The sequence below is a fragment of the Melospiza georgiana genome, chromosome 33 (assembly GCF_028018845.1).
Source record: "Melospiza georgiana isolate bMelGeo1 chromosome 33, bMelGeo1.pri, whole genome shotgun sequence".
Taxonomy (NCBI): domain Eukaryota; kingdom Metazoa; phylum Chordata; class Aves; order Passeriformes; family Passerellidae; genus Melospiza; species Melospiza georgiana.
Genome location: NC_080462.1, coordinates 1,252,639 through 1,265,860, shown reverse-complemented (window position 1 = coordinate 1,265,860; position 13,222 = coordinate 1,252,639). Strand labels below are relative to the sequence as shown.

The 13,222-nt window shown below is 45.0% G+C and overlaps 1 protein-coding gene across 2 annotated transcripts in view; it reads left to right on the top strand.

Annotated features, from left to right (window-relative positions):
- ASH1L (ASH1 like histone lysine methyltransferase) overlaps positions 1 to 13,222 on the top strand; it is a 64,611-nt gene that overhangs the window by 23,819 nt on the left and 27,570 nt on the right. For both annotated transcript variants that reach the window (XM_058042725.1, XM_058042724.1), the window contains exons 4-7: positions 1,684 to 1,785; positions 5,292 to 6,015; positions 7,807 to 7,986; positions 10,601 to 10,695. In XM_058042725.1, coding sequence (XP_057898708.1) covers positions 1,684 to 1,785; positions 5,292 to 6,015; positions 7,807 to 7,986; positions 10,601 to 10,695 — 1,101 coding nt within the window. The remainder of the gene's footprint in view (positions 1 to 1,683; positions 1,786 to 5,291; positions 6,016 to 7,806; positions 7,987 to 10,600; positions 10,696 to 13,222) is intronic.

Below are 13,222 nucleotides of genomic sequence, written 5' to 3'. Positions count from 1 at the left end.
AAACAAATAGATCTTTACTCGTGTTCTTAGCAGAGCTGCCATTCCCAGCCCTGTCCCTTCACCCTGCAGCAGTTGTGGGATTCCTGGATCTTTCTAAAATTGGTTTTTACTCAAGGAATGGTAATTGTGCTGCCTGGTGACATCACCCGATGATTTAGCAAGTACCAACAAGCCCTGGGAGCACAGTGAAATGTGTTCTGCACTGAAATCCAGTGCTGCTCTGTGTGTAGATCATCATCATCATCCTCACAGGTTTAGGCCCCAGGGCTGTAACAGATTTGCCATGATGGACTGGAGCAGGAATGTTTGTGGGTTTTATTGTGACAGGGTCTTGAAAAGGAAAAGCAACGCAGCAAGGGAGAAATTGAAAGAATTTTAAAATTTTAGGGATTTTCTTTTTGGCTTTTCACCTTTGTGCAGTTCCTGGCGAGCAGTTCTGCCCAAGGAGGGGAAGGAAATGCTTTTCCAGGGTGAAAAAGCACAATCAGCAGCACAAAGCCACTCAGGGTTCCACCTCCTTCCCGGTGCCTGAATGGTGGGACAGTGGCTGAGAGCTGGATCAGTCACCCAGAGAGTTTGGGAGAGCTGGGATTGCTCATCCAGAGATTTTGGGAGAGCTGGGATTGCTCATCCAGAGGGGCTGGGAGAGCTGGGATTGTTCATCCAGAGATTTTGGGAGAACTGGGATTGCTCATCCAGAGAGTTTGGGAGAACTGGGGTTGCTCATCCAGAGGATCTGGGAGAGCTGGGGTTGTCAAGCCTGGAGCAGAGGATGCACAAAGGGAGCTCTTCCCAGCGTGTCCATGTTCCTTTTGGGAGGGAATGAAGAAAAAGGAGTGAAACTGGTTCTGCTGGTGCCCAGTATGAGGAGCCCACTGGAGTTCAGGGAATTCTGTTTGTGGTCACAGTGAGGGTGGGGGAATTGCAGATCAGGGAATCTGTGTCACTGGAGATGTGGAAAACACAACAGAATGTGGTGGCCCTGAGCAAGCTGACCCTGTTTAGAGCAGGGTGGTTGGTCTTGGTAATCTGCAGAGGTCTTCTCCAAACTCTTCTGAAAATCAAGGAGTTTGGATTCAACTGAGAGTAGGAATATGTGGGGGATTTCTCTTTCCTTTCCTTTCCTTTCCTTTCCTTTCCTTTCCTTTCCTTTCCTTTCCTTTCCTTTCCTTTCCTTTCCTTTCCTTTCCTTTCCTTTCCTTTCCTTTCCTTTCCTTTCCTTTCCTTTCCCCTTTTCCCCTTTTCCCCTTTTCCCCTTTTTCCCCTTTTCCCCTTTTCCCCTTTTCCCCTTTTCCCCTTTTCCCCTTTTCCCCTTTTCCCCTTTTCCCCTTTTCCCCTTTTTTTTCCCCTTTTCCCCTTTTCCCCTTTTTTTTCCCCTTTTCCCCTTTCCCCTTTTCCCCTTTCCCCTTTTCCCCTTTCCCCTTTTCCTTTTTTTGCCTTTCTTTCCCTTTCTTTCCTTTCCTTTTCTCACTCACAAGCTCATTCTGGTTGTTAATATTCCATGTCTTTACTCACGCCTTGTTTACCTCTGCACTTTCCTGTGGCAATCCCTGCTTGGTGTTTCCTTTCCCTCCTTCCCCTGCATTCTGGGAGCTCACAGGTGTTCAGAGTAACCTGAATTTAAACCTTTACCCTCAAATGATGTTTTTTTTTTTTTGTGCCTTTCCCTGCTCTGCCTTGCAGGCACTTTGCCCAGCCAGGAGAAGCCCTCGCAGAGGCAGTCGGAGAGCACAAACTGCAGCCCCTCCAGGAAGAGATCCACGTCAGAGAGCACTTCTTCTCCAGGCAAGTGCTGCTCAGGGACCTGGGCTTTGGGGTACCTGGGTGCTCAGAGCTGTGCTGAGACACACCATGGCTGGAGAACTTCAGCTCATGGAGATATTGAGGTTTTCCTCTGATATTCTGGGATATCATGGCAGGAGAGCTTCAGCTCATGGAGATATTGAGGTTTCCCACTGATATCTTGGGACATCATGGCTGCAGAACTTCAGCTCATGGAGATATTGAGTTTTTCCTCTGTTGTTTTGGGACATCATGGCTGGAGAACTTCAGCTCATGGAGATATTGAGGTTTTCCTCTGATGTTTTGGGACATCATGGCTGGAGAACTTCAGCTCATGGAGATATTGAGGTTTTCCTCTGATGTTTTGGGACATCATGGCTGTGAGAGCTTCAGCTCATGGTGATCCTGAGTTTTGGGACACCATGGCTGGAGAACTTCAGCTCGTGGAGATATTGAGGTTTCCCACTGATATTTTGGGATATCATGGCTGGAGAACTTCAGCTTATGGAGATATTGAGGTTTCCCACTGATATTTTGGGACATCATGGCTGTGAGAGCTTCAGCTCATGGAGATATTGAGGTTTTCCTCTGATATTTTGGGATATCATGGCAGGAGAGCTTCAGCTCATGGAGATATTGAGGTTTTCCTCTGATATCTTGGGACATCATGGCTGTGAGAGCTTCAGCTCATGGTGATCCTGAGTTTTGGGACATCATGGCTGGAGAACTTCAGCTCATGGAGATATTGAGGTTTTCCTCTGATGTTTTGGGACATCATGGCTGGAGAACTTCAACTCATGGAGATATTGAGTTTTTCCTCTGTTGTTTTGGGACATCATGGCTGGAGAACTTCAGCTCATAGTGATCCTGAGGTTTTGGCAGGGGGTGGAACAAGATGGTGTTGGAGGTCCCTTCCAACCCAAACCATTCTGTGATTCTGTAAAAATGGACTGAGCTCTCCTAGGTGCTCACATGTGAGAATCCTGGGTGGAACAAGATGGAGTTTAAGGTTCCTTCCAACCCAAAATATTCTGTGATTCTGTAAAAATGGGATGTGAGCACCTGGGACCTCACATGTGAGAATCCTGGGTGGAACAAGCTGGTCTTTGAGGTCCCTTCCAACCCAAAATATTCTGTGATTCTGTAAAAATGGGATGTGAGCTCCCCTGGGAGTGGACAGAAGAAAATCCAGCAGGTTGACCCATTTCGTGAGACGCTCATTTGCAGAAGCACACTCATTACCAGAATTCAGACATTTCTCAGACTCCCAAACTGACTGCAAATATGTAATAAGTCCCTGAGATTGGTACTTAGGACAAAGTTATGGTTTCCATCTAGGAAGGATGTGCCAAAAGTGCCATTTCCTCCCTGCTTTGAACAGATGTTTGCAGCAGATGCTCCATCCAGCCTGTGCTGCAGAAATCCTTTGCAGTGGGAATGAAATCTTCTTTTTTTCCTCTGTCTCAATCCCTTTTTTGCCCTCACCCCTTGCAAGGGGCAGCTGCAGTTGCTGTGACTGGGAACGGGAGGTGTTAAAGTGAGCAGAGCTTTGTGCAGGAGCATTGCAATCGCATCAATCACAAATTTATCCACTTCAAAGCCCCCGAGGTGCAGGTGCAGCTGAGCAGATCAGTCATTTTTGTGTTTTCCCTGCATGTGGAATGTGTGAGGGTTCCAGGGGGTTTGTCAGGGAGGAGCTGCAGCTGTCCCAACCCTTTGGAGCAGTTCCAGCAGCATTTCCAGGGGATGTGGAGCTGCCTGAGGCTCCCTGAGCAGGTGAGGAGCCCCAGCTCCATCTAAAGGCCAGGAGAAAACAAAGGGTAAATTATCTTTATTATTTCATCTGAATATACCCACTTTAAAAACCTGCAAGTGCAGTGAAAATATTTGTTTCAGTACTTCCAACCTATAAAAAAAAAAGAAACATGAGTTTAAAAATATATTAGATGTTGCTCCATTTTTATCAGGATTGAGTTTTTATGTGCACAGAGGGTTTTGTATTTTTAATATTGAACAGAAAGAAACTTGAGGACAATGTGAACCCTCATTGCTTTTTGCTGTTAGAAATGAGGGATTGTGTGGGAATAAAGAGAAAATAATTGTATGTTAGAAGGGGTGATAGAAAATGTGACTGACTTGTGTCACTGGGTCCCTGTCCATATTCCAGAATCTCTTCAGGGAATTGTTCTGGGCAGCCCCAGGACACAAATGCTGTCAGGGGATGCAGCTGTTGTGTTTTAGCTCCATGTTTTTGGTCCCATCCCCACTCCAATCCCTTCTTGGGCTACCTAAAAACAGAGGCCAGACAGAATTAGGAGACTAAAAAGTTGGTGTATTTGTTGAAGGGCTTTCAGGTACATTTTGGGCAAATGAATCCTGCTAAAAATGGATAATGGGTCATAGGTTTTCAGACTTGTAAAAATTTGGTCCATTTTCATATTGGAGGTTAATCTTCCAATTACAGCTCCAGATAATGAAATAATTTACCCCAAATTTGCTCCCCACAACTCACTTTTGTTTACATTTCTCAAGGCTTGAGGCAGTGAGGTGTCCTTGGTTGCCAGGCCTGGAGAGAGATTGTTCTGTCTGCCCAACATGGGAAAAACGTAGCTAGCAGTGCATATGGAGTTTAGAGTTATACACTAAGATTATTATTATTATTATTATTATTGTTATTATTATTGTTATTATTATTATTATTATACTACATAGTATAGAGTACATATATTATCTGTTGTATACTGTATATGTTATACATTATATACTATATATTATATATTATGCATTATACACTACATATTATTATATAGTATATAGTATGCATTATATATTATATTCTATATATTATATATTATATATTATATGTATTATTCTATTAGATATATATTCAATATATTTTAGATATATATTATTTTATATATTATTTGTTATTATATTATATTATGTGGTGTCTTATTATTATATATTGTTAATCATACATATATTATATAGATTATATATTATAGATATATATTTAAGTATATATAATGTATACTAGATATTATATATATTATATATAATAGATTTTTATATTATTATATAGATTCTAGATATTATTCTAGATTTTATTGTATATATATAATAGATTATATTATTATTGCTATTATTATCATTTAGGTTAGTATATATAATATATAATATATCATATAATATATATTATATATGATATATATATTATATATCATATTATTATATTAGAATTACTATATTACTAGAGTTATACATCAGAGAATTGCAGATTTACAACCACATGAAAACCACAAAAACAAATTCCTATTATTTAGGCTAATATATATTATGTATTATATATATTATGTATCATATATGATATATATTATATATCATATTATTATATTAGAATTACTATATTACTAGAGTTATACGTCAGAGAATTGCAGCTTTACAGCCACATGAAAACCACAACAATAAAGCCCTGAGTGACCAGCTGCAGGCCTGTGTGTGTGTTTCAGGGGTGGCAGTGCCAGCCCGGGCTGCCCGCCTGGCCCCGGCGGCCGAGGACTCGGTGGACGCGCTGCTGCAGCGCATGGCGCAGCAGGACGGGCCCCCCCCGCTGGACAAGGGCCTGGAGGGGGTCATGGGCAGCCCGCCCTCGGCCAGCCCTGCCCGCAGCCACTCCCGGGAGCGAGCCCTGGGCAAGCAGGACGGGCTGGGCAGCGCCAGCATGCCCGGCGCCGAGGGCATCTCGCTGCTGCAGGAGCGCCTGCCCGGCTCCTACTCGCCGCGGCACCTCAAGAGGAGCGTGGTGGAGGCCATGCAGAGGCAAGCGAGGAAAATGTGCAATTACAACAAAATCCTGGCCACAAAAAAAAATCTGGACCACGTCAACAAAATCCTGAAAGCCAAAAAGCTGCAGAGGCAGTCGAGGACGGGGAACAACTTCGTGAAGCGGCGGCCGGGGCGGCCGCGCAAGTACCCGATGCAGGCCGTGGTGTCCATGCAGGCCCTGCAGGCCGCCAGGATGGTCAGCCAGGAGCTGCAGGACAGACAGCCCAGCAGCAGCCCCCTGCACCTGGGGCCGGACACCATCACGGACGTCATCGAGGCCGTGGTGCAGAGCGTCAGCCTGGACCCCGAGCACCGCAAGGGCTGGAAGAGGAAGCGGTGGCTGCCCGAGGAGCAGGCCAGGAAGAGGCACAAGTCTCTGCCTGAGGACGAGCAGGAGAGCAATAAGAGGTGATTCCCTTGCAGTTTTGTGCCTCGGTTGGGTTTAGAATGTTTCAGTCATTGAGGGGATCTTCTGTTTCATTTTGTGAAGTGTAGCGGTCACGTTTTCTGGAAAAATCCCTTCGCCCAGGATTTTTCTCCTGGGAAACTGAGAAGCCTCAGAGATAAAGGAAAACAATAATTATCTGATTTGCTTCTCCTGTCTTTTGCTCCTCTGGAATGTGTTTGGAGATTGTTTATCCAACAGGTGATTGTTTCATTGGTTTCATGTGAATTGTTTTGACTCAAAGGCCAATCAGTGCCAAGCTGTGTCAGGACTCTGGAAAGAGCCACAAGTTTTCATTATTATCTTTTTCCATTATTATCTTTCACTATTATCTTTACAGAAAGATAAATATATAAATATCCTTTCTGTATAATATAATATAATATAATATAATATAATATAATATAATATAATATAATATAATATAATATAATATAATATAATATAATATAATATAATATAATATAATATAATATCCTAAAATAATAAATGAGCCTTCTGAAAACTTGGAATCAGATTCATCATTCCTTCCTTCCAACATCTGGGGGAAATGCAAATACAATAATGAAGGAGTTCAGTCTAGAAGGAACCAACTGTGGTCTGTTCAGAGTTACTATTTGTGGCAGCAGGCCCCCAGCCAGGTAATAATTAGCATTGACACTATGATGCAGCAGGCTGAATATTGTTTTATTCTTCTATACTATATTATAGTATATTTTATAGAAACTTCTAATTTCTTCTGATACAGCTTTGATTTAATTTGCCAAGTAACCCAAACACTATTGCTAGTGTCTAATCCAGAAACTTCTCTTTGGTAAAGGAATCTCTTTGGCAAACAAATCTCCATAACACATTCTACATGTATCTGGCAACAGGTGTAGCAAGTGATGATCAGAATTGTTGTAATTCTTTCTCTGAGCTTTCTCACAGCTTCCCCAGGAAAATGCCTGGGAAGGTCTGTGAGAGCTGCTGCCACAACCAGCAAGTGAGCCCTGAGTGTGTTCAGGTACTAAAAACCCCAGAAATGAGAATTTCAGGTGATCTGAAAGGGTTGGTTCTGTATTTGTGTTGGTGAAGGATGTATTTAGGGAGTTGGTAGCTGCTGAGGTGCCACAGATTGTTCCTTTATCCTCTGTGGAGCAAGGAGCCCTGAGGAGTTGTGTGTGCCATGGAATCTGCTCAATGTGGGTCACAAACACTTCCAGGCAGCACAGGATGTGAAATGAGGTCAAGTGATGTACAGCTGATAAAGATTAAAGCTACAGCAGCAAGGAGGAGTTAAGGGGTGCCCCTGTGCTAAAGGCACACCCCAAAAATCTCTTATCATCTCACGCTCATCCCCAAATCCATCAACAAGCTCTCCTCTCCAGAAATGGGAGCTGTGAGGGTGCTGGTTCAGGAGTTGCACTGTGGCTCTCCTGAAGGCTCAGGAAAGGGTTACCAGAGTGCAGAGCAGAGAGCAGGAGCTGCCTTCTGAGTTACTCAGCTGAGGCTCCAAGGATAAACATTAGCAGCACAAACAACATTCTTTTTGTAATAATAATGTCACAAAAAGAATCATACTTTTCTTATGATTATACTTAACCCCCAGTTGATCATGATTGTTGAGCTGCATTTTTTTTAAGCAGCTGAGTCGCCCAGAAATTCAGAAACATGAACTTTTTCTGCTGTCCAGATTCGAGAGAGGAATAAAGAAATACTGTGAGATGATCTTAATGGGAAGGTGAATTTTTAATCTCTGCTTTTTCTTCCAGTTTCTCTGAGACAGCAGCTGAACCTCCCAGTCCCCATGAGGCCCTTGGGAAAGCACCTGAAGCTGAAACCCCTGAGCAGCCTTTGCCTCCTCTGACCCAGCGTGAGAAGAAAGCCCCTCGACCCCCAAAGAAGAAATACCAGAAGGCTGGGCTCTACTCTGATGTCTACAAAACCACAGAGTAAGTGAAACAGAGCAAAACTGCTCTCTGATCATCCAGGGAAAACTCTTTTTTTTCACCTAGAGCCATAAAGAGCTGCCACTCATGAGTAGGTGAATTAAAACAATCAGTTTAATTGAAGCCTGTGGAGAATGATGTGATGGTAATTGTGAGAACCTGACCCAGTGAGGATGTAAAATGTAACCCCAGTCAGAAAAGAGCCTCAAGCAGTCTGGAAGTGTTTCTGGTTATCAGTTTTGAAGAAGATAAGAGATTTATTCAGGAGTGTGAGTGGTCCTGGCAGTGCAGGTGCTGGGAGGGCTGGATGTGTGCAGGTGCTGAGCAGGATTTGAGCACAGTGTGCAGAGAAGGGGTCAGCAGGTTCCTGTTGTCATTGGCTGAGGGGTGACAAGTGCTCATCTTCTGTGTGAAAGAATTTCACCTATGCACCCACTTCATTTCACAGCTCACTGAAGTTCATCTCTGTTTTCTCTGAGATGTTTAGGGTAGAAAAATCCAGCATTTCTTTATTTTTCCCACTGCTTGGTTTGCAGCCTGGTGTCCACTAGAATGTGAACACCTCCCTCTGTCCCTTCCCTTCCCTTCCCTTCCCTTCCCTTCCCTTCCCTTCCCTTCCCTTCCCTTCCCTTCCCTTCCCTTCCCTTCCCTTCCCTTCCCTTCCCTTCCCTTCCCTTCCCTTCCCTTCCCAAAACTTCCCAAAACTTCCCAAAACTTCCCAAAACTTCCCTTGCCTTCCCTTCCCTTCCCTTCCCTTCCCTTCCCTTCCCTTCCCTTCCCTTCCCTTCCCTTCCCTTCCCTTCCCTTCCCTTCCCTTCCCTTCCCTTCCCTTCCCTTCCCTTCCCTTCCCTTCCCTTCCCTTCCCTTCCCTTCCCTTCCCTTCCCTTCCCTTCCCTTCCCTTCCCTTCCCTTCCCTTCCCTTCCCTTCCCTTCCCTTCCCTTCCCTTCCCTTCCCTTCCCTTCCCTTCCCTTCGTAGTTACACATTTTCTAAAGCCATGTGAACAAAGCAGTTCAAGTCAGGAATTTGTGCTTCTGTTCCAATGTCATCTGACATATTGAAAAGAGAGAAAATTTGGCACCTTCTCACAATGTCACAGACCACTTGAAAATGTTTCAGAGACCACTGGGAAGCTGCCAGTGCAGTTTATCAGCTGCTCCTGCTGTAATCTCTGTCTGTAGTAAGAGAAGAAACCATGAAAGGGTCAAGACTAAGGAAGAAACAAAGATCTCAGTGTGAGCAAAGTGAGGCCACTTGAATTTTATCTCTTTTTAAAGAGATGTGCTCAAACTTTGCCACTTGGATGTTCTGGCACTGCTGTACTCAGTTCAAACCTCACAGTTTTATCTGTTGTCACAGAGGAGGAGCTGAGAGAGTCTTCTCCTTTTCTTCAATGTAAATATTTGGAATTTGAGTGTTCCTAAGTTGGAAAGGACCCACAAAGATCATGGAGTGCACAGCCCCAACAGACCCACCCTGCTGCCTGAGCTGTGTCCAAACCCTCCTGGGGCTGTGCCCGTTCCCTGGGCAGTGCCAGCACCCTCTGGGGGATGAACCTTTCCCTAAATCCATCCTGATCCATCCCTGGCCATTCCCTGGGGTGCTGTCACTGTCACACAGAGCAGAGATTGGAGCTGCTCCTCCTCTCTCTTCAGGGGAAGTCACAAATCACTTACAGAGGGTTGGTTTGTCTTCCCTCTGCCTGTTGCTCCACATGCTGAGCTCTTCCCTGCTCTGACACTGGGTTTGGGATGAGCTGCCACAGCTGCTCTGGGCCTCCCCACCCTCACAGGGAAGAATTTCTTCCTAAGTGTTTCCAGTTGTTGATATCTGTATCACAAAATGTGTTTTCAGCTTACATTTTGCCTTCTCTGCTTAAACAACGATATCACATTTTTTATTGAGCCATCTTTCTTTTACTTGTCCAGTTCTTAAAATAAATCTCTTAAAAAACTTCAGTAGGCTTCAATTTCATTTAATCTTTGGTCTGTTTAACATTTAGAAGTCTCCTTTGAATGTTGCAGGAGTGCAGTTCTAAATATAACCACATCAGATTCTATTTTCCAAGGTTTGTTGCTGGCCAGGAGGAGATGTTTACAAACACCAGATTACAGAGCTGGCACCTGCCTGACCCCTACAACCATTCTAATTCCATTCTCTTATTTTTCTCCCTTCAAAGGGATGTCTCATTGCTTTTTTAACTCTGATTTTTGTTCTTTTTTCTGCCTTTCCTGATGAACAACCTCCTAAAGGGCAGCAGATGAATGTTTGCTCTTAGGAGAGCAGGGCTGTGCATGTGTAACGGGTCCAGTTCCTCAGCAAAACCACCAGATACAAATCTGCTGCTCCTCTTTTATGTGTGTACCTTTAGTTATTACTTTTAGATCACATTTAAAGTCAGTGGTGTCCCATTGGGTGTTGCCTTAGGAGAAAAACCCCAAATTGTGGGAGGGCTGGGATCAGTGTTTGACAGGAGAGCATTTCTTTGGTTATTTCTGTTATTCCTCCCTTGCCTGATGCTCCAGCCATTTGTGCCTTACCTAAAGCAGAAAATGCATTTTTGCAAGTGACACATGATCCCCATGGTGACATTTTGGTCCTGTCCTTGTCCTCCACAGCCCCAAGAGCCGCCTGATCCAGCTGAAGAAGGAGAAGCTGGAATACACCCCAGGGGAGCACGAGCACGGGCTCTTCCCAGCCCCTATCCACGTTGGTGGGTACCTCAGCTGTATTTTCAGTGTTGGGAGATAAATGTGGCACTGGGGGGGCTGCACAGCTTCTGCTTTTCTCTGGTTTTTATCCCTTGCCAGGTCACTCGTGGCTTTTGGCACATGGACTTTGCCAGCTCATCCCCCTGTGTTCCCCAGTTCAGTCTAGAAGCTTTTTTTTTAGCTTAAAACATTGCTCTTGATTTTTTTGGGGTGTCAGAAAATACCATTCTGGTTGAAAACCTGCTTTGATATCTTTGTCAGAAAATACCATTTTAGTTGAAAACTTAAGTGTGATAGCCCTTGGATGAAATGCAGAGCAATAGTCTCCACCTCAAAGTCAATTATGACCATTTAAATCCCAAAAGCTGGAATGATAATTTCCCCCATGTCCCCATGCACTTCATGGTGTCTGTCTTTCCATAGGGATAAAAGGGTGGAAGAATTGAAAGCTTTGCTGTTATCTTTGGTTTTATTTCATCCCCATTTTTAGGTCTTGGGTAGGGAAAAATTGAGATTTAGGATTTCACAGAATCATGGAATGGTTTGGGTGGGAAGGGACTTTACAGATCATCTTATTCCAGCCTGTTCCATGGAATTCCAGAGCCCAGGTTGCTCCAAGCCCTGTGCCTGTCCCATAACCCAGGTCAGTCCCAGGCCCTCAGAGGGGATGGAGCTCAGGATGCCTCTCCTGGGGCAGGAGGGAGAGGCAGAGCTCCACTGTTCACAGCTCAGGTTAAACCTGGTAGGATTGAGTAATTCCCTGATTCCCAGGTAATTGTTTCAGCTTTTGAAGTGCTGTGATTGTGTTGCTGCAAGTCCTGTCAGGCCCAGCAGGTTTGTGGAATTCAGGAATTTTTGTCCCATCAAACACCAGCTCTCACTGCTTTGTCTCCTGTACCTGAACTCTTTTGGCTCCCTGCACAGTTGGGCAGATCTGTGTGAATCAGGAGCCACAGAACAGGTTTCAGAGCTGAAGGTGACAGCTGAAATCCTTCAAGATGTGCTCTTGTTCATCTCCTTTTTGAGTGGGTTCATGTAAAACCAGGTTCAGCAGGTTCCCAACCCACATTGTTGCATCTCCAGGGGTTCCTGGGGATGGTTGAACCCCAGAGCAGTGACCAGGGCTGGGGTTCTGCACTGGGGACACTCAGGGAGGGCTGGGGGCCCAGCAGGTTTGTGGAATTCAGGGATTTTTGTCCCATCAGACACCAGCTCTCACTGCTTTGTCTCCTGTACCTGAACTCTTTTGGCTCCCTGCACATCAAGGCAGAGCAGTTGGGCAGATCTGTGTGAATCAAGAGCCACAGAACAGGTTTCAGAGCTGAAGGTGACAATTGAAATCCTTCAAGATGTGCCCTTGCTCAGCTCCTTTTTGAGTGGGTTCATGTAAAACCAGGTTCAGCAGGTTCCCAACCCACATTGTTGCAGCTCCAGGGGTTCCTGGGGATGGTTGAACCCCAGAGCAGTGACCAGGGCTGGGGTTCTGCACTGGGGAGGGCTGGGGGGACCTGCCCTGTGCTGAGGGCACGGTGCCAGGGCACCTGAAAGAGCCTTTTGTTTGGGCTGCTGAGGTCATGGAAGTGAAAACAAATTCCCAGCAGATTTAGCTCTTTCCTGGAACCTGCTAGGGATGAATAAGGCATTGAAAATGGAAAGTAATTTAGGGGTAAATTGTAAGGAAAACATTACCATTTGTATTTTCCAGTGGTGAGGGTATGCATGTGAATTTATATGAACCCCCAGAGCATTGCTGGAGGAATATAAAGGCATTTGTTAACAGTTTAAAAAGCTGGGGGGAAAAACGATCAGCTTGGGCCTGACACCTCATCCTAAGCACTCTGCTCCCTGTGGTTTTGTGACACAGGATTGCAGCAAAATGATCAGAGAATGTTGAATCTTGGCTGGAGCTAAGCAGTGTCAGCCCTGGGGACTGGTGTGAATGATGTAATGGGTCTGTGTCCTTTAGGGGTGACAGGGAATGAAAGGATGGAGCCAAAATCTGCAGTGAAAGCAGGAACTCCTGTCTAAAACGAGTTCCAGTTATTGCTGAAAATACAGATCCCCTTGAAGCCTTGCCAAAAAATCTGGGAACGCATTTGCCAAGTCTGAATTCATTCTTAAATCTCTTCTGGTAAAGGTCACGGGAACAGGCTGGGAGACTCTTTTCAAAGCTGATTTGATTTCTTTGAGTACAATATTGTGATTTACCAGCCTGCATGGGCGGTGCAGGGCTTGTCCTGGGTGTTGAAGTGTTGGGTTGTGCACAGGAAAACTCAGGAGAAATGTCAGCTTGGTGGTCAGTCCTGTCAGGTGCTCTGGTCAGTTCTGTCAGGTGTTGTGGTCAGTCCTGATAAGTGTTGGGGTCAGTCCTGTCAGGTTCTGTAGTCAGTTCTGATCAGTCCTGATAAGTGTTGGGGTCAGTCCTGTCAGGTTCTGTGGTCAGTTCTGATCAGTCCTGATAAGTGTTGGGGTCAGTTGTTTCAGGTGCTGTGGTCAATCCTGTCTGGTGTTGTGGTCATTTCTGTCCAG